The sequence below is a fragment of the Spinacia oleracea genome, chromosome 6 (assembly GCF_020520425.1).
Source record: "Spinacia oleracea cultivar Varoflay chromosome 6, BTI_SOV_V1, whole genome shotgun sequence".
NCBI classification, from domain to species: domain Eukaryota; kingdom Viridiplantae; phylum Streptophyta; class Magnoliopsida; order Caryophyllales; family Amaranthaceae; genus Spinacia; species Spinacia oleracea.
In genome coordinates this window covers 15,399,896-15,425,853 of record NC_079492.1, presented here as the reverse complement: position 1 = coordinate 15,425,853, position 25,958 = coordinate 15,399,896, and the positions used below count along the sequence as shown (strand labels likewise).

Sequence of the window (25,958 nt, the reverse complement as noted above, 5' to 3'; positions counted from 1 at the left end):
CTGTTTCACTTTACGTTTATTAAAATTTTATTCAAAGGCCGACTCGAGACACAATCAAATAAAAACATTTAATAATTAAACAACCAAACAACGCTTAGCTACTTTTAGAATCCTTTAAGACTTGTGATCAAAAGAACTTGACTCTGGTGAATTACTACCTTGTTCCTGCTGAACATGATTATTATCATGTGAGTCCACGACATGCCTATTAACATGCGAGTTGTGCACTAGGAACAAATAACTCCTAATTCATTTCACCTTGTCAAATAACTCTGTAAATGTATTCCCTACATGACGGAAGTACAAATGGTTTGTGCAACGAGACACAAATAAACTTAGGTTCTTTGTATGCTAGACATTACGTACTTTAGCATAAATACTTATCAATATGCTTGGCCTTACGTACAAAACATAAATAAATCTCCTTGCACGCGCATAAACCATACATGCATAAAATGTACTTGGACGACATGCTTGCTAATTAAATTCAACAAATGATGAATTAAAAAGTGATACCGCAAGTGCACGGTGTCTGTTGTTAGCAAATACTTAGCGAATACGGGTCGATCCCACAGGGAGACAAGTTCTATTAGTTTTTGCCCAATGATACGAACTATTTCAATAACGAAAGTTGGTTTTGAGTATTAACTAGTAAAACTAAAGCAATAATAAAAATGCGTAATTTATCAATGAATTAAAGGTCTAGGGCGTCTGTTCGGTTCACCATGCTTATACCAATCCAAGAACACAAATCAATTCAGAAATGAATAAACTAAGCCGAGTAATTAAAGTACATGTTAATCCTACGATCGGGTCTTAACACTTTCAATCCAACATATGCAGTACGGTCGCTAACATAATCAGAATTGCCAATTGCACAAAGCCTCTAAGAATATGATCTTTCAATTCTAATTCCTATTAGCTAGATAATCAATCCACGATATTGGCCAATTACATGAATCAACAATTAAAACAAATCAATTGGAACTACTGAAGCAATAATCTATAAATTAACAAACTTTAATGCATAACAATCATGGTATAAACATGACTTCCCTTACTTAGCCCTAGAATAAAATTACTCGCTCATAATTGAATTAACAAGCATGAAATATGAAATAACAATGAATTTTATAATGAACAATAATAAGAAACAATAATTCAAACAAGAAGAATTAAGAAAATACCTCTATATTGATCAATCGAATGGAACGTACTAGGGCTCAATAATATGAAGAGAGAGGAAATAATCTAAGCGTTCAAAAGAATTCTAAGGAAAATAAGATGAGGGAAATAAATTAATTCCCTTGAGTAATTATATGCTCCCTATTTTCTAAAATAAAATAAATAAATAAATAAATAAATAAGAAAATAAAGATAAAAGTCGTCGATGATTGGTCGATGGAGCGATGACGTGGCTGCCAAACCCGAGCACGAGCCACGCACACGGAAAGAGAGATAGCGAGGCATGGGCAGCGAGGGATCTCGCGCACCATCCCTCGCTGGCATGGTGATGCACGACTAGCAACAAAGTAGAGCAGCGCAAGCAAGGCGAGGCAGGGCAGCTAGGGAGGTAGCGAGCCATCCCTCGCTGGCCAAGTGAAGTACTGCAAGGTAGAGCAACGAGGCAACCTGAATTAAATCCTAAGTAGTGGATTTAAACGAATTTAAACCTAAGTAGTGATTCAATCCCAATAAATTAGAATTTAAACCTAAGTAGTAATACAGGTTGCCCTAACCTAAGTAGTAAACGCTTTTAACCTAACTTTGTGATTCAATCCCAATTAATTAGAAACCTAAGTAGTAGAGCCACTTTGTGATTCAATCCCAATTGATTAGAAGCCTCCTCCTATCATAAAATAAATATCCTCAATTAATCATTTTGTCCATTCAGAAACATAGTTTCACTTTAAATCGTCTTGATTAATTAGAAATTAATTGTTTTTAATGTAAATAAAAATTCTAATTAATTACTTAAAATTCTAGCATGAAAATTTATTTCATGCATAAAACCTTTAAAAATCGACACTTTAAAGTTCATAAACCAATATGAAAATTACAATTGATTATCTTAATTAAAATTAACATCTAATTATGTTAATCAATCAATCATAGTCCTTAATTAAAACCCTAATCAATAAGCATGTTTAAATCCCTTTAAAACACTTAAAAATCCATGCTTTATTAATTAGACAAATTCGAAAATTATCACTCCTTTAAATATCCAACATTCAATCACCAATAATCCTTAACTCATCATCCATATTCCCAATCCAAAATAAATTTAAATCATAATCAACATACTAATCATAATTTAAGAACAATAATTTAAATAGAGGAGAGATTAGGAAGAAGAGAGGTCTCACCGGCCGACCACAGTAATTGGGCACGGCGACGGTGGGTGGTGGTCGAACAATCGGACGAGCGAGAGAAAGGGACGGTGAAGAAGCAACGACAGCACAACGAGGCGGGGTTGTTGTTGCTGTTGCGTGCTTGCTGCTTGCGGAGGAGACGCGCCGCGGCATGGGGGAAGGCAGGGCACAGTAGCTCGGAAAGCGTTGCTCGTTGTTGTTGTTGCCTTGCTTCGGCTGGCGGCACGACAGGGGACGCGGGCAAGAGCCCCGCGACAAGAGAGGAGGAGAGGAAAAGAGAGTTGTGAGGGAGGAGAGAGAAAATGAGAGAGCGAGTGTTTAGGTTTTTCTGATTTTTGTGTTGGGATTTGTGAGGGAGTACGTCCTATTTATAGGTTTCGTATCCCTAATGGACAAGGCTTTAGGAAATTCCCTTTCGGGCTTCATTGAAAAGTAAATCGTGCTTCATTAATTGCTTGGAGTTGTAATTGGAATTGGATTGGGCTAGGATATTTAAAATTCGTTTTTCTTTTCTAAAAACCCAATTAAATTCCCCAACTTGAATTAAATCATTTTATCTCCAATTAAAAATAATAAATACTTTAAATTCATTAAAATACATTTAAATAAATAGTTAAATGCAACTTTAATTTATAAATTCTATAAAATTCTTTATAAATATAATTAAATATATTTATAATTACTTAAAAACACAGGATATTACAACAACTTTGTAGAAAACACCAGTATTAAGGAGGACTACTCGACCACATGTGTCGAACAGAAAATATATGAATTATCAGTTATTGACCGATGAATGAGAGCCTGAATGCTATAATGAAGCATGTCAGGCCAGTAATGCTAGCAAGCTAGTGAGAGCTTGCAATGAAAGACGAGATGCAATCTTTGATCTCAAACCAGATATGGGAACTAGTTGAGTTACCATAGGTAAGAAAGCCCTTCACAATAAATGGGTATATCGAGTGAAAAATGAGCATGATGGTTCCATGAGATACAAAGCTCGATTAGTAGTCAAAGGATTCAAACAGAAAGAAAGAGTTGACTATAATGATATTTTTTGTAATATTAATCCAACTTTTTGCCGATTTTCTTTTATTAAGCCCAACTAAAACATATTTTTTAATAATCCCACCTTTACTATCTAACAACTTTTATTGGGCCTAATAGGTCATAAACCTGTTGTATCCGGTGAATTGTCCTATGCGAAAAATAGAGGAAGAAAGAGAACAAACCAAGTTTGGGTTGTCAACATTAAAAACATTGACTTTTTATCCGGTAACCAGTCAGTTAGGACCAATAAAAGTTGTTAGGTAGTAAAGGTGAAATTATTAAAAATATGTCTTAGGTGAGCTTAATAAAAGAAATCGGTTAAATATTGGATTAATATTACCAAATTTTCCTAAATAATTTGGACACACAGTAATAGAACTCTAAAAAAATCTTTACTTGGCATGAAGTTATAGAATAATAAAGTGATCTGACTTTATCGCGAATTCGAGAATCACTCGATTAATAGAACATAAGATTACAAACTTAACTCGATCTAAACTTGAATCGCAAACCCAATCCATAATTGACCAAATCTGAGTTACGTCTTATCCGAACTTGACCTGATCCCGAGACTCACAAACCCATACTTGACCCGAATCCGAGAATTAGCTGATCCGGGCATGACCCGTACCCTAAGTAAACCGATCAAATTGTACCCGCATCCGACATACGTCCGAACTAAACTCAATCTGAACCAAATCAAACTAATAAAAAAACCGTTTTAAACCCGAACCAGTTCCAACCAAACCCGAGATTGACCCGATCCAAATTTTTTTTGGGTACTACATAACTTTTACTATTTTTTTTAATTAACTTTATATATTATTATGAAGTTTTTTTTTGAAAAACATTAAACTGAGTAACAAAATTACTAACCTGATATTCGACACATGTTTGCAGTGTCATGTGCATATCTTTATCTTTGCCCATGTTAACAGCTTGAAGACACGCATTATCCTCACAAAGGCCATAAGACCCTCTTCCATCAAATATTTGCGTACACCCATTGAAGTAGATGTCAATGGTCAATTTTTTAAAGGGTTTTATTGTTATGGTCAACTTTTTATTATTCTCAGATAGAGTATAGTTGACTACATATGGTGATTGGTGATACAGATCATAACAAGACACAATGATATTTCATGTTCATGGTACAATTTTAAAGGGTTTTATTGTTACTTTGATACATTTTGAATGATTTTGAACACATAATTTTTACTAAAAAAATTCACTACTCCCATTGAGTATAAAGGAATAAATAACTTTTATATTTTATCGGGATAATTATTTACATTTTGAAGTAACTTAAAATTTGTGATTCTCTAATATATAGAAGCGGATTTTACTCAGATTTTCAAAACATGTACTCTCATGTAAACGAGGATAGGCGGAGAGGTGATAAAGTAAAAATTATCAGGTGCACGCGAAACATCGTGCACTCAAAGTTATTTTTATGCTCAGTTGTCTGTCTCTTATTTTCTCCTTACATGATATACACTTGTAAGAGGAAAATATAAGAGGGCGTACAGACATACGGTGCACCAGGTGACCCGGGTGCATCTAAATGTGTTGGTGATAAAGGCATAAAAATGCGATTATTATTCTCAGATAGAGTATAGTTGACTACATATGGTGATTGGTGATACAGATCATAACAAGACACAATGATATTTCATGTTCATGGTACAATTAAGATTTCTTCTCCCATACACAGTAATCTTTTCCTGATGTAGCAATCTTAAAATTTGAGGGAACAAGATTGCCAACATCATATCTTGAGCCAGTCTTGACAATAATCTTCCCATCAATCATGGCAACATAAAGGTTGGAATCAGATGCCATTATTTTCACATGACTTGACTCACATATCCCATTTTTCGCTCTAATTGAAGCCAACTTCACAATCTCATCCTTCAGCCCCCATTCGAGAAAATGATCGTAGAACTGTAAATTCAGAAAACAATATTTCTGGTTAATGACAAGGGTGTTTATGAGCCGAGTTTGCTCGTGGACTACTTGATGCTCGGCTCGACAAAACTCGGTCAAAGTTTGGCTCAGATAAAGCTCGGTCAAAGCTCGGCTTGAGCAAGCTCGAGATCTTAACGAGCCAAAAGCTATCAACGCATAGCTCGGCTCGAAAGCTCGTGAACAAGCTCAAAACAGATATAGTTTCTAATAGATATAAAATAATTTTTTGCATAAAGTTAATGATAATAGATATTGTTTTTAACATATACTAAAAACATGGAAATTTTGATAAACATGTTTTTGAATTAAATATTTGATGATCAAACCTCGAACGAGATTATCGAGCCTCAATCGAGATTATCGAGCCTCAACCGAGCCTATCAAGCTTCGAGTAGAACCGAGCTTGGCTTTAGTATTTCAAGCTCGAACTCAATGTTCCAGGATCGACGAGCTTCAAGCTCGAACCGAGCCTCTCGGCTCGCGTCGTTAACACCCCTTAATGATACTCAAACATTGCAATAACAAGAACATTAGAACATCGTATATATCATACCCATGAAGTCATGAATGAACTTACGATTGATGGAATTCCGGGATGAGTAAGTATATAAGCATATCCTTGCATAACTTTATCGGATGGGAACGGCCATAGATTTTGAGTAGATCCAGTATCATGGTTATCAATGAAAGTAACGGCATGGCGCGGCAAAACACCGATCATTCCACTAGGTCTCCCTCTCGAATCCTTCATCCTCCACCACTCATCTTCAACTGCAGCTTGTAAGATACCTGTTATAACGAAAGCAAGAAAAGATTATCAAGAACGCAATCAAAAAAAGAAAATTGAATTTTTATTGATCTTGAATAAAGATCGCCCGACCCGACCCGGTAAGGAAAAGGGCCGACCCGACCCGGTAAGGAAAAGGGCTGACCCGACCCGAGCACGGGAAAAGCCCACCCCAGCACGGGCACGAAGTCGTGGGTTGGGCCTGGGCCTTATTTTTTTGGAAAAAGCACGACAAAACATGTTAAATTTAGTATAATTAGCCTTAGGCACGACGGGCGGGCCGGGCCGGCGCGAAAGCTCATGGGCTTGGATCGGGCCTTGTTTTGAACTTTTTGGCACGGCCCGACCCTATAAAATGTGGGGCCTGGCGTGGACTCGGCCCCGGTTAAGCCCGAATCCCCACCCGGCCCGGCCCACAGCCATCTTTAGCTCTTGAATAGTACAGATCAAAGAATACAGCTAGATCATGACCTTTGGTAGTGAAATCGAATGCAGTGACCATGTCTTTACCGGCCTTTTTAACCCATGTAACAAGCTCATTTCTATGAGCATCTTGATTATACGCCGGCTTACCACCTACATAAGACAGAGAATTCCAAAGTTCTCCAACGACAAAGCTCGGTTTAGCCTTCTTTACATACAACTTGGCAATGCTAGGTGCATACCCTCTCACATAATCGAGCCTCCATCCATCGAAACCAATCTCATTTTTCAACCAATTCATCCAATCTGATAGCTCTTTTCGTACTCTTGAGTTCAGATGATCGATATCTGGAGCAGCTTCATACGCAGCTCCTGTATCTAAGTTGCCAGAACCATCTGAATACTGAACGTCGTCTTTACAAATAGCCCACGGACCCCAATCTAGACGATCATCTGAAGTTCCTCCTTCGAATATACAGTATATCCCTCTTCCATCTCTGTAGTCTGCACATCTGTGGTTTATTACTATATCAGCAATGCATTTGATTCCCCTTTTGTGAAAGGTGTTGATTAATGTCTTTAGTTGGGGCTCGTTTCCGTATTGAGAAGCATTTAGATCATATAATCTTCCAGGCAAATACCCTACAGATAAATGAGATGTATATATTTACAAATTATGACTTGAGAAAGTAAAGAAAAGAAACAATATAATCATGGTAAAGTTGACTAAAAGAAACAATGTAACCATGGTAAAGTTGACTCGACGTCACGAGCCGGTCAACCATAGAACAAAACCAAACTCGAGACCCGAATTGAACTCATCTACCTCAAACTCGATTTGAATAAAGAATAGACTTGAAAATGACCCGATCCAACTAGAATTCGATTTGAATATAGAGTAAACTTGAAAATGACACGGTCTAACCAGATTTTGATTTTGAATAATAAAATAGGACCTAAAAAAGGCCCGATCCAACCTGAACTCGATTTGAATAATAAAATAGTCCTAAAAATAGCCCGATTCAACCAGAACTCGATTTGAATAATAGAATAGTCCTGAAAATGACTCTATCCAACTAAAAATCGATTTGAATATAAAGTGGACCTGAAAATGACCTTATCCAACCCAAACTCGATTTGAATATAAAACAGACCTGAAAATGACCCGATTCCAACCAGGACTCAGTTTGAATATAGAATAGACCCAAAAATGACCCGATCACAGCGGCCCGATTGTCAGGTGTAAATTCAACATGTTATGATGTAGCATACAAAAATAAATGATGAAAGAAGAACATACCCTGAGGAGCAACGGAATGGCTTGGGGGAGGAAGCCAAACATGTGTAACTCCTGCTAAAACTAGATCATCAATGGAGCTGTTAAGAAAGTTGTACAGACCTCCTTGTTTATTACATGACTCCCAATTGAATCCCTAATTACCATACAAACAACCACAATGAAAATGTCAAAGAGCAAGAACTAATAATATAACTGAAAAGGGATTCATAATCCTGCTTGTTAGCTATGAAAACAGTTCGTGAGCTTCGTTTCAGAATGGATAATAAACAAAAAGGAACGGAGGGAGTATACGAGGACGTACCTGAAACAACAAGGTTGGAGCAGCATAGATGACAAGTGGGAAGAAGGCAAGAAGAGAAAGGCAACAAAGAGAAGCAAACGTTACAGAGTTCATCATCATCAGTTGAATAATATTGAAACTAAAGCATTTGTCACCCATTTCACCAACAACTTACATATAAACTAATTCTGTTAAGAATGCGACAATAAACAATTGTTGAATTAAATGAAGAATGTGCTTTTAAAAAATAAGTTGATAAGAGAACAAACTCAAATCATTTTAGAGATGCCTTTTAAGCCGCCCTACCAGACGTTTATAAACAGCAATATGAAAGTCAACCGAAGAACAAGTCGTTTATCATTAAAAAAATTAAAAAGTTTTATGTTCAAGTTAAATAAGTTACAGATAAATAGCAATCATGTCTTAAAGTTGACTTTATCAAGTTTAATACGGAGTACGAAGTAAGTTTCAATAAATTCAAATAAGTTCAATCCAGGTAAAGCTTAGGTTTCGGAACCGAACTGTCTCACGACGTTCTAAACCCAACTCACATACCACTTGAATCGGCGAACAACCGAACCCTTGGGACCTTCTTCAACCCCAGGATGTGATGAGTCGACATCGAGGTGCCAAACGACTCCGTCGATAAGAGATCTTCAGCCTGTTATCCCCGGCGTACCTTTGATCCGTTGAGCGAGAGCCCTTCCACATGGCTTGACCACAACCTCAGAATTATCCTTGTTCATGCATTGTATTTTAAAATGATTTACCTAAAACTATGCACTATATGCTCAAAGGGATTTTGGTGCACAAGCACCACATATTGGAAGAAAATTCAAGATAAATCCAATGAAATTAGATCTCCATACATTCAAATACATCAAAGACATTGCTTAAAAACAAAGTCTTTAAAACCCAAGCAATCATCTGAAACATAAATGAACCAATATCATTCCTATCAAATGGGTATGAGGCAGATTATCATGTAATATCATTCCTGCTTTGATTTTGCCAAAAAAGGAGCAATCACCCATTCACGGCCATCAGTTCCTTGCCCTCTCACAAGACCTAAATCCTCTACCAGACAACGGACAACAAATGTGCAAGCAAATTGCTCTTTTTTGGCAAAGATGGCTGAAAATCCCTTATTATTCACCAACTTTCAGGCATATTCCTCCCAAGCTCATGTTCCTCGCAACTTCTGCTGATCCAGCACGTGTGGCCAACTCCTGACCACTCTCTCTCTCTCTCCCGAACGAGCGAGAGAGAGAGAGAGTATCGTAAAATGATCAGTAACCATTGATCTGAGACCTTGTTGAACCTGTAAGCCTTGAAAAAGGCACCTGCGTACGAACAGGAAGTCCCTTTTGACCAGGAAGTACCCTTTGACCAGAAAATTGATCGACGGGTTTGGGACTTGAAACTGATCTTGAAAAAGCTTGTGCAAGGTCAACAGCAGAAACAGCCTTCCCAAACCGCAATCCAGAGTTTTCAACGGGTTTGCGCCAAGTCTCGGGTGAAGGTTGCCTCTCCTGTTGTTGTGGCTTCTCAGTACTTCTCCAGTTGTCATTACGCCACTTCTTTTTTTGCATATCAGCTCCTCTTTGAACATCTGCTCTTTGGTCTCTCTTCTCGTGGCCTCTTCCAGTCCTCTGTTCGTTGGAAATATTATCAACCCTTTCAACGTGGCGTGAGGTATTTGCATGTACAGGTGCTACTGCTACTACTTCAGCACGAGGGGAATCGTTTTTTATCCTTCACAAACAATCAATATTTCAGACAAGGTAACTTCCTTCTGGTTTGTAGATATTCTATTATACAAAAGATTAACATCAATTTTGTTGTTTGAAAAATATTGGGAGGAGTTGTATCATTACCTGCTTGGACCTTGAACTTCATCATGGCTGTTGACAACATCATGAACACCACGCTCCTTCAGAATCTGCACCATGAAATTGAGAAAGTATGGTTAAGACAGAAAAACAAAAAGATAAACTATTCACATTAAAAAGTATCACAATTCAGACCCTTGCGTTGAAACTGAAGAAAAAAGTATTAATCCCTAAAGACCCTGACATATAAAGGAAATTAAGAAAAGGCACACGCAAGATAATCTTGAATTCAAAAAATTACCATTTCCCGTGGCCGAGCTCCACCAAACAATGCCTTCCTGCATTATTACAAACATATAATTAACTCAAACACAGTTTTATCAACACCCAAGACATCACATCTCACAACACAACATTCAGACATTTCTTCACAGTTAATCCCACATATAAAAAGCTTGTCTTCAAAGCATTAGAAACCATTCAATACAGACTAGTATACAGCCTTAGAACATACATGCAACTACGAAAAACTCTACAGTTTTTTTTAATACATCTCTCTTCCCACTACGAAAAAGTTAGGGTCTCACACTCTCACATTCAATTAAAAAAATAGTTCATTTTTCTTCTATCATATCTATTTTCAAATAAAATGATACCCCACTACCTCCTTTCACAACTACTTTTCCAATAAAATAATATTAGATAATCAAACATTAACTTATCTCCTAAAACTGTGTTTTGACAAGTGTCAAAACTAAGTTGGGACGTAGGAAGTACTATTTAAATACAAAGATAAATATTAGTAAACCTTTAAGCTTCGCATCTTCCCCAACCATTGGTCTCCCATTGGCCATATTCCCAGTTGCCACTGTATTCTAACCCTTTTTAGTTACCATTGAAAAGCCTCTTAGTAACAAGTTACAGTCACTAAGGTATTAGCCATTCTGCAGTGCCCTTAAAATAGCCTTCTCACAAATGCAACACAATTAACTAAACCCTAATAACAAAAGGCTAAACAGATACCTAATTCATATCTTGATTATTACTTAGTAGGTAAGCAAATTTTGGACTTCTAGTGAAACAATGAATGTTAAAACCGAGAAAATAACAGGTAGCAAAGTCTATAGGAGAGCTCCACAAGCAAAAAGACAACTGTTAGTCACACACATATCACCACATAAGGGTGCCATACTGCCATCGGTGAAATATACGACCATCTCCACAAAGACAACAACAATCATTTGGGATGCGGAAATAAGGATTATAGAACACCAACAAAATAGAAAATATACCAACCAAAATATATGTTCGTAGTGAATTAGGGCAGCAAGAACATGACTACTTTCAAAGTAGCAAAAAAAATGTCTTACAAGCGAATAGAGGATATTAATCGATGTAACTCGCAGAGTTAAGTCTGGGTAGCTCAGGTCGAGACCACCGACTCGGTTATTATATTGATCATAGTGTGCCTTCATGGTTGAAAGGAAAATTCTACAGGACGACAATCAGACAGGGATTATTATAAAGGTCTGAATGTAGTGCATTTAGGAAACAGCATGTTAAGAAGATGAGACGCATATGTTGAGATGGATTTGTTGGAAACACCTTGAGAGATCAAATCAGAATTGTAGGTATTCAAAAGCAAGTCCGGGTAGCGGACGTTGAGGATAAGATAAGGGAGAACATCCTACGTCGGGTTGGGCATGTGTGAAATCAGATAATGGAGATTTCAAAGGCAGTTAAAGGGAGGCCAAAGAAAACTTGGATAGAGGGAATTAATAATACATCAAATAAGAAATTGCATGTAGAGAAAGAAGGTTCAAACAAGGTTGAGAAGTAGTACCCCTGACCTGGCCCTGGGTCATCACAATGACATGAAGAGTGCGGATTTGCAGAGCATATAACACTAGATAAAAGCAAATGGAGAAAGGAATTTTGTGGATGATTCTTGGTTCTTGCAGCCAACCCCATCCTATTGGGGATAAGGCTATGGTATTGTTGTTGTATAAAAATGCCTTACAATAGCAGACTCCAACTTACCAAGACAGTCCTAAGGACTAATGATTAATTAAGTATTCACGCTAACTAGGAAACTGTTTTCATTATCTCCAAGCTATTTCCGATAAAACCGACAATACTTGTAGATCTACAGCCTTCTCTTTAACAAATAAGCTAAGAGATAATCTGAAATTACAAACATTATGCAACTTGCAGCTGGGTGTGAAAAATCATGTGAAATTAAGCACATAGAAATATGGTTTTTTTCTGGTGCGACATGGCTTCGTCACTCTTCTCGGCAGTACACTAATACTTCAGCTTACAATTAGTTAACTGGCCTAGGAGAAGGCTTAATTGTCGGTGATAGGTTTTGAAACAACTCAACAAATCTAAGCTCAACTATATGTAGACCTATGATGATCAGAATTCAGAAGTGCCTACTCCGTCAAGTCAGCCCATCTGAGACTCATGGCCATCTGTTTAATAATGTATTCTGACAAATGAAATTATTTTATGTACCAAATACAATTTTTTAAAGCCAAGGACTTGCATTAGATCTAGCATTTTAAATACAAACTCCGGAGCATAAACACATCCTAATAGCAACAGAATTCACCCTTCCCCACTTTCTACGAGGGGTGAGGAGAAACTCTTCCTATGCTAGACATCAACTAAACCAAAGACAAAGCATCAGTATTTAATAGACTAGCCTAAGAGGAAGGGGATATTGGTTAAGCAGATTAGTATGTCATAATTAGCTTGTGGAGGACCGAGGACGGAAGCTAGGTCATTAGTACATAAGGATCTTCAAGCTTGATTAAAAAATTCAAATCACATGCTTACCCGTAAAACACCCCCCATTCCCAAACAACACACACACACCCTGAAAAAGCTGTTACTAGAAGTGTAAAACTGTCGGCACAAAGTAGGGTCAACATGTCGCTCATATATGTCTGGATACCACACATCACAAGAGCCAACTACTTATGTCAAAGTACAATTTCTCGCATAAGATGGATATATATGCTTGGCTGCTTGCATTGTCCAACTACAAGGAAAATGAAAGTTACGCACTGCCTTAAAAGTGTTCTTAAAGATAGAAGGTTACAAATAACAGTAGACCTTAGGGGCCGTTTGGCTGGGGGTATTAAGGAAAGGGAAAGGGAATCAGAAGGATTAATTCCCTTTGTTGTTGTTTGTAATGCTATTTCAATCATTCCCTTAACCCTTGATTCCCTCAAATCCCTCTATATTGATTGATTCCTCACCCCCCCCCCCCTAGGTATTGCCATTCCCTTTCCCGAGCCATCAAAGCACCACCACATCCACCATGACCAACCCTTGCCGAAGGTTGATCGAGGTCGACGGTTGACGGTTGTTAACGGTTGCCCGACGGTCGACTGTTTCCGACCGTTGCCTAAGGTTGCTCGACGGTTGTCGAAGGTTGCTCGGCGGTTGTTGATTTAGATTTGGTCGACGGTTGCCGGCCATTTTTGTTTTAGATGTAGATCGGCGAGTTTCAATTCACCACCCTCGACGAGTTTCCGTTGTAGATCGGCGAGTTTCAGTTCACCACCGTCGACGAGTTTCAGTTGTAGATCGCCGATTTCAGTTCGCCACCCTAGAGGTCGACGGGTCGGGGAGAGAGAGGGAGACGGGGTTCGGGGGAGGGAGTCGCGGAGGGAGTCGGGGTTCGGGATTCGGGGTTCGAGAGTCGTGAGGACGGTGGACTGGTGGTGGAATCGTCGGATTATAGTAGTGAGGGTGGTGGACTGGTGGTGGAATTTTTAGGGTTTCTCTTGGATATGTTCAAACAAACAACTCTTACATCTAAGGGATTTGCTTTCCATTCCTTTCCTTACCCTTTGTTGATTCCATTCCCTTTACCCCCGGTGAACCAAACGGCCCCTTAGTGACTTTCCCACAGTTTTATTGTCAAGAAAGAAACTGCTAGCACAGAAAGGTATATGTGGTGGCCAACCAAAGGTGAGGTATTCAGAGCTAATGGATAATCTAAAGGATGGGTGCATGTGACACAACTTCATGAAGTTTCTGAGTAATCTAGAAAGCAACTTACCTTTCTCTTTGAATGCTTCCCACTGCATTTTCAGCTGGCTGTGGACGTGGCTTCAAGCTCAACTTTGGACGCTCCACAACCTGAATCCCTGCTGCTTCATTGCCACTAGTGTCAAGTCTTCCATGATTCGCTTCACTGCTACTTGGTCTAGGTTTCACGTAACTTGTATTGCCATGGGTTTTGCCAGCTTCTGAGTGAGCAGTGTCAATTGGTTGTTGAAAACCCTTCATGGAGACAGAACGACAAGCAGTCAAGCATTACATAATCATTCACAATAAAATACCTTGACATCCTAGTAATCCAACAATCATTGAAGTACCGTGACATTCTTACCTGCCTATAATCAACAGCAGATGGCTCTTGGACATCCAGCGGCTTTGTTCTTGGAAGTAGTTTCAACTTGGGCCTTTCAGAGATTTCTGGAGGCTGAGGCTGAGGATGCTGCAACAGAGGACCTCCATATTTGCCATCAGGGTGAGCTGGTTGACCCTCGTTAGTAAACATCACAGAAGTCTGCACAGGAGAATGCACCCTCTCAACACTAGACACCTCCTTAAAACCACCATGAGTCCCTTCTTCGATTACAAGACTACTCTCCACATGCCTTGCCAATGTATTCTCATAGTACTCTCTTTCACTTGCAAAGTTCCCACTACCCCCATAAGAATCACCCTCCCTCCCATACAAACTATTTGGTGAATCTGATTGCCTAATGACCTCTACATCCACCTGATGCTGCACTGGCTTAGTCTGCCATCTTCCGGAAGATATCTGGTCTAGTGCACTAGCTTGCGCAAACTTGGAAACCAATGTAGTCTCGTAGTACTCTCTTTCACTTGCAAAGTTCACACCACCACCATAAAAATCACCCTCCCTCCCATACAAACTATTTGGTGAATCCGATTGCCTGATGACCTCTACATCCGCCTGATGTTGCACTGGCTTAGTCTGCCATCTCCCCGAAGATATCTGGTCTAGTGCACTCGCTTGCGCAAACTTGGAAACCGCGCTCTGCCCACTCCACGGAGATGACCCAACCTCACTACCACGCACCTCTTTCTTTACACCCCATGCATTAGGCCGAGAATTAATACCCACACCAGAATGCCCTCCGTCAACAACCCTAGCTGAGTAAGAACTCCCACTACCTCCCCCCATATGAGCTGCCACAGGCCCCAAGCTTGGCTGCCCAGAGAACTTCCCACCATCACCTCTCGGCTCAGACCGTACAACCGAAACCCCAATACTACTATCATCACTGACAATCCTACGAGGAGCGGAAGCACCGCCATCAAGCGGCTTCCGCTCATCTTCATCGAAATTCCTACCTATGTTAGCAGTACTAGTAAGAAAAGGGATCTTATTTTCATCCAAATTCCTCATAGAACCTGATGAGCTCGGGCGCAATCGGTGGTCAGATCGTCCCCCCATTGAGTTTCCCCAAGAACTTTGTCGATCAAAACCCGATCTATCTGTCGGCCTCGGAATCCTGTTTTAATTCGCACAAAGCTAGGGTTTTCAATCACAGATCTAATCCAAACAATCAAACAACAACAGGAAGAAAACAAACATCTTTTTGCAACAAATTAAAATCAAAAGAAAAAAATTGAAACCATAAAGCTCAGATCTTACGGCAACCCATTAATTAGATTAAATCAGATTTCATACACAAAAAAATATTGATTGATCAAAAAATAAAAAGGGGAAAATGAAAAAGAAGAGAAGAACATACACGCCAGGAGCAGAAGGAAGAGGAAGGTCAGAAGGGATGGAACCGCCATGAAAATCCTTGAGGGTCATGGTGCTGCCGCTGAAAGTCTTCTTCTTCGACATTTTTCTCTCTCTCTCTCCCACAGAAATCAAATCCCTAGAAATTGCAGAACTGCGAACAGAGGGGAGAGAGAGAGAGATGGAAAGCGCGAAAGAAGAAGGATTGGTTGAATCGATTAACCCAGAAAGAGGGAGAGAGAAGAGAGAGAGAGGGGAAGGAGAAGTGAGGGGAGATTGATTTCACGGGAGAAGAATATGATGTTTGTTTGTTGTTGGGGCTAATATTTTAAGTTAACAAACTAAAATGATTGCTTTGGTCTAACATCTGTTTTGTTTTTTTGGGCTGATCTGATTTACATTATCTTAAGAGTAACCGTCATTTCGAGTTGGAATCTGGCACAAGTTAATATATTTAGCGCAGATGAATCGTAATTCGTAAGCATTATAATTCTAACTAATCAATTGTTGTTTTGTCATTTCGAGTTGGAATCTGATACAGGTTAAACACACTTAAGCATTTTATTTTTTATTTTTTTTAGGGAAAATCATTCTAATTCTAATCAAATGTTATTTTGTCATTTCGAGTTGGAATCTGGCACAGGTTAATACACTTGGCGTAGATGAATCGTAAGCATTCTAATTCTTATCAATTGTAACTTTTACTCATCCTATTGTTTGTTGATTACTGCGGCAATTAGGGTATGTTTGTTTCAACTTAATTCAGAAAAAATAGGTTTAGATAAGTATAATAAGTCCAATTTAGTAAAAAAAAAGTTTTTTCAAACAATTTACACACAAATGTTTTTTGCCAATATAAATTCAGTTAAGTTCAGATCAATTATTTCCAGTAAAGTTCAGTTAAACCAAATTGAGCTTTACTAATTCATAGTGTTAGTTTTAATAGTCTTTCTTTGTAGATTCAACCATTTGCTTACCTATCTACTTTGGTTAGGATCTGAATAACTTGTCCAATTGGGCTCCTTTTTAACAACTTTAGGCCGTAAATTAAGCCCTCCATTGGAGATGATCTGATAACTATTGAGCTTGATTTATGAACTCATCACATTAAGTGGCACAGTAGTACAGATAGTCATAGTGGGACAAACTAGTAAAAACAGGAATTTACACTTACTGTTTTTTTATAATAAGGAAATATAAACCAGCTTAGCAACTAATACATATGATCAACCTAACTCATTATTTCTAAATGATAAAGGAGAACAAATCGATACAAATTAATTAATCATTTTGTTGTTGAAATTTTTCATCAAGCATGCATGGAGCATATGGATTGAAAAAGAGGTTAACTCAAAGTTTAATTGGTTCAATGAGTAAACGCTTAATCTTCTTCTTAGTATCACCATCTTGAACACTAAAACCATCTCCCTTTTGGTATATGAAATGGCATACTCTTGCAGTGTTTATAACAAGATTCACAAACGTTTGTTGCTCCGTTTTCGCGTTGAGTAACTCCATGTTGATTTTACTCCAAGCACTATCTATAATATCTTTCATATGCTCCCTAGCTATCGCCTCTGTCACACTCGCTTCCTCCATGTAACACAAGATGGACGAATGTGCGTCACCCCTCTCAAGTTCCGCCTATAAGTTAAAGGAGAGTAAAAATTAATATAATTAAGCGTTTAAGCCAACGTTTTTTCTACATTAGCATGACAACGTACCTAATAATAATAGTAGAGCTCTATATCTACACTAATATATTAAAAATCGCTTGTAAGAAATTATACGTGCCATGTGTCACCTTGTTTTAGCACTAGGATTATGTCACGTCACATATTTAGCAAGTATTGTGACAACAAAAATGTTTTAATACCAAGATTCAAACTTGTGACTAACAAGTTTTGAATAATAAACTAGTTTTTGGGCCCGAGCGATGCCCCGCGTTACTACGTTGACAACATTCACATTTACTTATATATAACTTTTTTTTTTTGCAATGATAACATGAAATATTTAATAGCTTGGTGGTAAAAACTTTATTGTTTAAACTTAAGATCAAGAGTTCAAACCTTATGCTAATCATATTTGACATTTTTTTTAATGTATGTAAAGCTTACCTGGAGCGAACGACCCATAAACAGAGCGCCACGTGTCACGCATGCTATTTTATAAACGCCTTTTAATATATATTATAGATATTACCAACTTAGCCAAGTATTTGTTATGCTTTATTATTCCATACATATATACGTACTTAACTTAAAAGATGAGTGATTAATTTTACTTATTTTATCACGATTCACCAATTATATAAGACACTTTAAAGTTTGTTAAATGAATAACTTAGAAACATTAATTTTGCGGTTTTCGAATATATTTTTTTTCCATTTGCCACATATAAAAACAATTTTCTTTTACGCAAGTTTTTTTTTTTTTTTTAAAGTCGAGCATACTTATATTATACAAAGTAGCAACACGATGCTTCGCTCGAACATTTCGGTCCTATCGTTGTGCGCAAAGTGTTATTTTGGTCCAAAATAGCGGTCTTTTAGGTCCCTTTTGGGTCCAGCTAATTTTGTAACTAAAATTCAAGTTTTGAGTTGCCAAAAACCCGGCAAAAAATTGTAAAATCAGACAGAGCCTGAAAAACGGGCCTAAAGCATATGTCCAAACTCGACATTTTTCGGGTTGGAGTCAAGATGATTAGGTGTAGTACATGTCACGAGTTTAAAAAAAAACTCCACACAAGTACATCGACCTTTAATTTGGAAAATAGTTGTACGTAGACTCAAAGCCCTAAAGCCCACTATACTATCAACACATCTTGGATAGTACATTATTGACATCTAATCCTAAAGTCCATGATACGGTGAAATAATTCTTGAAAACACGAGGGTACCTAACATTATTACACGCTATAGGATACCTTAGCAAAAAATAATTGTACTTACGGCTGAAGTTCCTTGATCGTTCAAAAGTCGAATGACTAACGACGTGTAGTATATGAGATCTTGATTGTCTTCCCACTTTTCGTATAGTTCCTCTGGTTTTCCATCGGTTGTACAGAGAAGAGCAACGAGAGAAAGCAGAGGACCAGAGGAAGTGATCCAAGCCGAACTTAAATAATCTTCGAGTGATGGTATACAACGCTTCTTATCCCACCAAGCTTCCAGTAGCAATGCCTTGCAAAAATCAGCCCACTGACAACAAAATATGTATAGATGAGAATTGAGAACTCGAGTATTTATAAGCAGTATTTAGAGATGGTCTATAGGTCGGATCTGACAAAGTTTATCTTGTCACAGCCCGTAGTGAGTCACGTGGATCGGACCCAATTCTGAGTTATGACCCACACAAGTTGAAAGGAATCGGTGTGTAGGTAAAGTCGAATGCCCAACCCGGATAGAAGTATATTTTTTGGTGTGTCGTGAGTTGAGTTTTTCTATCACAACCCATTTCGACTCACCCCATTAGACCCGACCCACCATAGCATACCCGACCTACCCAACACACGAGCCCAACCAACTTGACACAAGAACCCAACGCACTTGACCATGTGATCTACCCGACCCGTCATTCTAATTTAAACTATTTTACGTAGTATATGTTAAAAATGCTAATATATAAAAACTAATTTTATTATACATTAACTACATTTATGTGAGTATGTCAATGATATATAAACTAATTAATTTAAGTTCATGCATGTAAATTTGTAATTCTTTTACGCTTAAGTAATTGTCAAAACCCACATGGTGATCGAGCTGGACCCATATTAGCTCACAATATCCGTTTAGACCCATCAAACTCGCCGGATTCACATCAGCCCCCAAAACTCGTCTAAACCCACCAGACCCACTACAAGCCACCACGACCCACATTACCCACGACCCGACATGTAATGTACGTGTCCATTTTTCTTGACACAAGCCACAACCTGACCCACCCAAACTGACATTATATCGGTTGTGTGTCAACCATGCATCCCCAATCCATAACCCACCCATGACCACCCAATCCTCCTCGTTGGTCATCTCTAGTCGTATTAAATTAATGACTGAGTCTACTAACATAAATAATTAGTGTAGAAAACTTACGCCGGTTTTTAAGAAAGGCGAAACGTCATTATTATTCCAGCATTTATCTTTCTGAATATCCTTAGCAATTTCATTAGTAGTTGTTACTAGTGCCTGGAAGCAGATCTTCATGCACTCCGGAAGTTGATCAACTTCTTCATAATCCCATCTGAAATGTCATGCATTTTTTAATATTAGCAAAAACAGTTTGAAAGTGACTAATAGGGATGGGCATGCATGGGCGGGTCTGGGCGGGTCTAGTGAAATCCAGATCCTAACCCATATTTTTACGATGATCCAAATCCGCCCCAAATTTACTGGGTCTGAAAAATTCCCTTATCCGGATTCAATAGGTCTGGCGGATCTTGGATCTAAAATGGGTCCGAAATGGATCTTAATATTCTATTAATTCTTACCTTTGTTGGTAATAATTTTTTTAATAGACCATTAATTTGACCATCTCATTAGTGTATAAAATATCATAAGTTATTATATATTATTTCGCATACTATCTTATATAAAAAATGTGCCTAAAAATAAGTTAAATTAATAATTTTTGTTATTTTATTAATTAAATGGATCCATGGATCGAATATGGACCAGATCTGGGTCTAAGTATTAGACCTAGACCCAGACCCGGCCTGTTTATTAACACATGGATCCAGATCCGCACCAGATCCAATGGGTCTAACAAATTGGACTCATACCCTAAAAAATGGGGCGGGTCCAACAGGATCTGGGTCGGATCCTATACCCATGCCCATCCCTTATCTAGCCTTAATCTTCTAGCTTATCATCATAAGACCATGGTGCACATTATTGTTTTATATAAGTTCAGTTAAGGTCAAATCAGTAAAAATTAAGTGAACAGAATGCGGCCTTAATCAGGTTAAGGTCATTATATGATAACCTGTCGACAGTTCTTGTGAAGCATTCAAGCTCTTCCAAGGAACCATAGATATCATAAGCATCGTCAAGAACCAATACAAATGTTACAACTTTTGTAAGGCATTTTCTGAGAAGTGCATGTTGCGGCTCACACGCGACTCCGACTGTCCACAAGAAACTTTCAACTAATCGATCTCTAGTGAAGCTCATGTTTTCTATTAGCCCTAGATTTTTCCACCACCTGAAAACAAGAAGATCGATCAGTGGAAGTTTAGGGAAAACGTGTTACAAATCCCGTGTAAATAAGTAACTTCAAAGAGCAAATATGTTAAAAGTTACTATATTCGTTTCACCCACCTACAAGAGATGGGTAGCTGTTTGAACTCAACTACCTAACTATCTCCGTTTTAAAATGATATTTACAGTTACTAAAATGGTGGTTGTATGTAAGAAAAAAAATGAATAAAGTAATTAAGAGGAAATGAGTGGAGATGTAAATTGTTGGAGTTTTGTTCACTCCAAATGGTTTTTGCTTCAAAAGAACAAATGTTTCCCGTTGCTAAAATACCCTCTTATATTTTTGGACAGAATAAGTGATTGGATTCGTGATTGATTTCGTGAAAGGTCATAATAATATGTTTGACCATTCAATTGCATTTTCCTTGATTTGCTCACTCTAATTATGGGCTAATTGATTCACCTTCCAACCTCATTATCACAAATTAATTACCTTCCTTTCTTGGCTCATTGATAAAAGAATATATAAGACATTCTCTTACCAAGGAAAAAGACACACAAAAATATTCTCTAGCTTCTCCATAAAAATTGCTTCAAACACTTTGTTCTTCGAGTTCTTGGGCAGTGTCAATTCAGTTCTCAATCTACCTCTTTGCTACACCAACGAGGTAGACGTCGTGTAACCCTGGAGGTTGATTGCTAAGAGGCCGTGTGTATGTAACGGGGCAAATTCAACTTTAGGGCAGTGATATTTTGTCACGCCACGACATTTTCAGATAAGCCTTTAACATTTTATCTAGTATTAATTCAGATAAGTTTGTTATGATTCATTTGCTATTAGTCATATTTACTACAAATTTGCGTAGGTAAGAGGGGTAAGATGGTACATTTTCATGTCCAAAATAGTACTCCCTCTGTATTTATTTAAGGGATACACTTGCCTTTTCCGACCATATTTATTTAAGAGATATACTTGCCATTTTTAGTAACTTATCAACCTCACCATCTAATTAAATAATCTATCTAATATATCCTATATCCCAGCACCCTATTAAACAAATAATTTCATAACTACACCCCATCCCCCACCCCCTAAAATGACATGGTCCCCACTTGTTTTACTTATTAAAATATTTATCCAACCCCACTTGTTTTATTACTTTATTTCATTCAATTCTTCTTCTTAATATCCGTGTCCGACCAAGTGTATCTCTTAAATAAATACGGAGGGAGTACTTTGTATAAAGCAAAGTGTAAGAAATATTACGAAACAGACTAAAACGAAAAGTGTAAAAATAATTTAAGTTCAGCAACGATTTGGTAAAAGACAATAGGGTTTTTAAGAATACTCACCGAGACATTTGTTTGAGATCTTCTAAGTGCATGTCTTGAACAATGTTGAAATTTAACTTAGCCAATTCAAGCAAGATCAAATTCTTGTTATCTTCCAATTCATAAGTATGAATTTGGTGTCTGACATCAAACCATAGTACTTTCCTATGGCATGGATTCTCTGAGGCATAAGCCACTTGTTTGGCTAGGTTGATATCCATGTCCAAGAAGTTGTCTGTTAAATATTGGTATGAAAAGGTCTTAACTTTCTCCATAACCTCTTCGCCGTCTAGAGCTAGGCGAGTGGCCTCAAACAGCTCAAGGATGCCTCTAAAGTCTGATTTCGAACCCGCCTCTCCCTTGCGAAGATCCATCTCGCCAATGAAATTGATAAACATATCTGAAAGATCGAACGTTCACGTTCAGTACTATTGTACACACGCACTCAGTATTAACACTAGGCCAAGAGTTCATTAGTTTAGAAAGAAAATTGGTGAGAAAGTACTTTTTTATGTCACATTTTTGTGTGAAAATAACCCCTTTTAAAACAATTATATTATGTGAAAAAACGTATTATGTGGATAGTTTTTAATAAACACATGCACCTTAAGTTTAGATTTTGGCTTTAAAAAAAGTTTTCAGACGTTGACACTCACTTTTTTTTACTACAAATATATACGTGTATAATACTCTTAGTAATTACCTAGAACTGAATCATATGGGGTATATTTGGCGATTGACAGTTGGTTGTTGACTATTTTACTTGACTTGTTTGATTGACTATTTGTGTTGGCTTTTATGTTAGTTGTTTGACTTTGGACTTTCTAAAGATGTGTTTGGTGAATTTGGTTGTTGGCTACTACTACTTCATACAAATGTAATTAGTAGAATGAAAAGCCAACTGCGAATGTAAAAAAAGCAACTCTTACCAATTTTTAGGTTTTGGTGGAAAAATCCATTTACCAAACATGTATGTTGGCTGTTTGACCACTTGAAAAAGCCAAAAAGCCATTGAAAAGGCGAACAAAAAGTCAATTACCAAATACGCCCATAATTAGAGGAAAAAAGTGGGAGTCAACTTTAGAAAAGTCTACTTTTTGTCCGAAATTGTGTTTACTCACAAAAAAAAAATTAAAAAAATTATTTTTCCACAAAAACTGTGACATAAGATGTCTTTTTTCATAAACTCCATATGGAGTATAATAGTTGAGCATATTACATGCACCCGGGTGCACCCCTGCACCCGCTCACATTTTCTTCTTAAATATGAGGAGAAAATGTGATATAGATCACCAATGATTAAAAAATACTTATGGGTGCACCTAATAATTTTCAGTATAATAGAGGGACAAATTAATTAAGAACACAAGAGATCGAAGTCATCACCTTCCGAAGCATGATAGCCATGCTGCCGAAGAAGCCTAAAACTTAGTGAAGTATCTAGGATATCTTCTTCAAAATCAACATTATTTGCGTTCAAATTGGATACTATGGAATCAAGGGCATCCATGATTTCAGTGTGAAACACATTGGACAAACCGAGTTTCCTAATGGTTTCGACAATGTGTGGCTTTGACAACTCTGGTACTTCACTCAAAACATCAACAAACTCATCTTTCAGCTTCTCAGCTCGCTCTTTGTAAGTCGCTTTCTGCATTAAAGAAATATCTCCTTGTTAAATTTAACATAAATAGTTAATGGTATTTGGGTCGGTCCGTCCTTGCACAAAAATAAAAAATAAAAGCACGGTCCCCACGGCATGGAAAGAACATGGTCTAAAAGAACATGGTCTAGCATGATACAACAAAAAACGTTGGATTGTGTAAAATTAGACTTTGGCACAAACAAAGGCTCGATCAGGCACGAGGTTACGTTGGTCTGGACCGTATTTTTGAAAATTTCAACCCGTAACCCGTTCAAGTGTTCAGCCTAAAGTACAACACGGCACGACATGGTTCGTCCCGACACAACATAAATGCTAAATTGAGTAAAATTAGGATTTGGCGTAGCAACCCGACCCAGCACATGCATAGGACTGGGCCACGTTTTCAACCCAACTGACACGTTACAAGTGGGGTCTGGTGTGGGCTCGACCCGCTCAGCCCTAAGGCCGAAGCACGACCCGACCCTGAACTTATGTTAATTCGCAATTTAGGTTAGTGATAAGAATGTTTCTCATCACTTTAAAAAAACTCTTATTTGAACGTTGCTCTCCTTTTGGAGGCTCATAGTATGCTCCCCGAATCGCTTTTAGTGATTCATGAGGCTTGTGACTTGTGAGCAATTCGATCACAAGTCATATGCAACCAATTCATATCATTGCTTCTCTTCCTTTCATTTCTTGGCTATATATCCAAGTTTCACAGGTTTTCAAGGGGTTCTCTTATGGTTTAAATTACCGACCCAACTACAACTCAATTTCTGATAAGAAAATCACAAGTGAAATGGCTTTGACACGCTATACATAATACGACGTAGTAAACAAGGCACGATAGCGACCAAGGGGCTACAAGGGAAAAACATGCTACCTATATCACTTTTAGAAGCTTGTTAGTTTTTTTTGTGAGTTATGTAAGGGGTTTTAATAACCCCGGTAATTTGTAGTTGTAATATGTAAACCTTTGTTTTATTTAGGCAAATTAAGCCTATTAAAAAAAAAACAGACAGCTAAATAACAGCAATAATATATACTCAGATATCAGTATTCACTATTCAGTAGTCCAACTAAGTCAGAAAATTATATGCTCATGAAATTCAAACAGAAAATATATACGAAAGTATCACGCAATATCTCACTGTAAAATTACTAGTAAGGGACTGAATGAAATCATAGCTCCAGATGTTTGGCTTGTAATTAGCAGTTCGTCGTCGTTCATGTGTTACGCCGCACGAATCGCCTTTGATCGTCTCACATTGTGGCTGGTTTTGTGTGTAGTTTGTGTTATCCATGTTGGCTTAATTACTAATGTAGAAGTAATTAAGGTGTTTGTTATTGTGATCTAATAAGATAAGTTTTTAGTATAACCTGAACATGAACCTCAGAAGCTGAGATATTTTCAGTTTATATAGGCAACAGAATTGAATGAATGAATGAATAATTAATGTTTCTTCTGATATTTTAATTTTTCCCTACCAATATTTGGTGAAGCCAATCAAAATTGAGGAAATTATAGTTATTTTGCGTATGTGACCACCACAGGGAAAAATATCAAGTTAGGGATATCTAAAGAGGGGTCGTTTTTTCGGATATCACATATGTGTGACAACACACATATCAACTAAAAGACAAATAGCTAAAATACAAAAAAAGAAGTACCATTCGTGTTAAAAAAAAATACCATTCTTCCCTCAAAAAAAAAAAAAAAAAAAAAAAAATACCATTCTGTACAAAAAAAAAGTATCATTTTTGTTTAAAAAAGTACCATTCAATTTCTTTTTTGTCTTTTTTCCTATTTTGTCTTTTGATATGATATGCATTTGTAAGCACATATCAGATATCCGAAAATACTTCCTCTATTTAAAGATGGCGTTGGGCTGGCCTAGCACGAAAAAAAACATTTCGATACGAGCATGAAGTCGTGGGCTGAGACACGGACAATAATTTTTG

At 37.6% G+C, this 25,958-nt stretch overlaps 3 protein-coding genes across 5 annotated transcripts; all 3 read right to left on the bottom strand.

Moving 5' to 3' along the window:
• Nucleotides 1-5,003: 5,003 nt before the first annotated feature.
• Nucleotides 5,004-8,864, bottom strand: LOC110789694 (alpha-amylase). The gene is made up of 5 exons (XM_021994399.2): nt 8,202-8,864; nt 7,901-8,033; nt 6,649-7,242; nt 5,968-6,179; nt 5,004-5,366 (listed from the first exon to the last, which is right to left on the bottom strand). Exons 1-5 carry the CDS (start codon nt 8,337-8,339, stop codon nt 5,112-5,114), a joined length of 1,332 nt encoding a protein of 443 aa, XP_021850091.1. The 5' UTR covers nt 8,340-8,864; the 3' UTR covers nt 5,004-5,111.
• Nucleotides 8,865-9,014: 150 nt separating this feature from the next.
• LOC110789693 (uncharacterized) lies at nt 9,015-16,128 on the bottom strand. The gene is made up of 6 exons (XM_021994398.2): nt 15,820-16,128; nt 14,421-15,576; nt 14,088-14,311; nt 10,314-10,350; nt 10,058-10,122; nt 9,015-9,935 (listed from the first exon to the last, which is right to left on the bottom strand). Exons 1-6 carry the CDS (start codon nt 15,918-15,920, stop codon nt 9,470-9,472), a joined length of 2,049 nt encoding a protein of 682 aa, XP_021850090.2. The 5' UTR covers nt 15,921-16,128; the 3' UTR covers nt 9,015-9,469.
• Nucleotides 16,129-16,959: 831 nt separating this feature from the next.
• LOC130464287 (alpha-farnesene synthase) lies at nt 16,960-25,403 on the bottom strand. 3 transcript variants are annotated; one of them, XM_056833766.1, is made up of 7 exons: nt 25,159-25,371; nt 23,738-24,002; nt 22,373-22,751; nt 20,805-21,023; nt 19,916-20,063; nt 18,770-19,018; nt 16,961-17,459 (listed from the first exon to the last, which is right to left on the bottom strand). In XM_056833766.1, the coding sequence occupies exons 1-7, from the start codon at nt 25,225-25,227 to the stop codon at nt 17,166-17,168; spliced, it is 1,623 nt and encodes a 540-aa protein (XP_056689744.1). In that variant the 5' UTR covers nt 25,228-25,371; the 3' UTR covers nt 16,961-17,165. The 3 variants fall into 3 exon arrangements, with proteins under 3 accessions (XP_056689745.1, XP_056689744.1, XP_056689743.1); XM_056833765.1 differs by having other exon boundaries at nt 16,971-17,459; nt 25,148-25,401; XM_056833767.1 differs by lacking the exon at nt 20,805-21,023 and having other exon boundaries at nt 16,960-17,459; nt 25,148-25,403.
• Nucleotides 25,404-25,958: the final 555 nt, after the last annotated feature.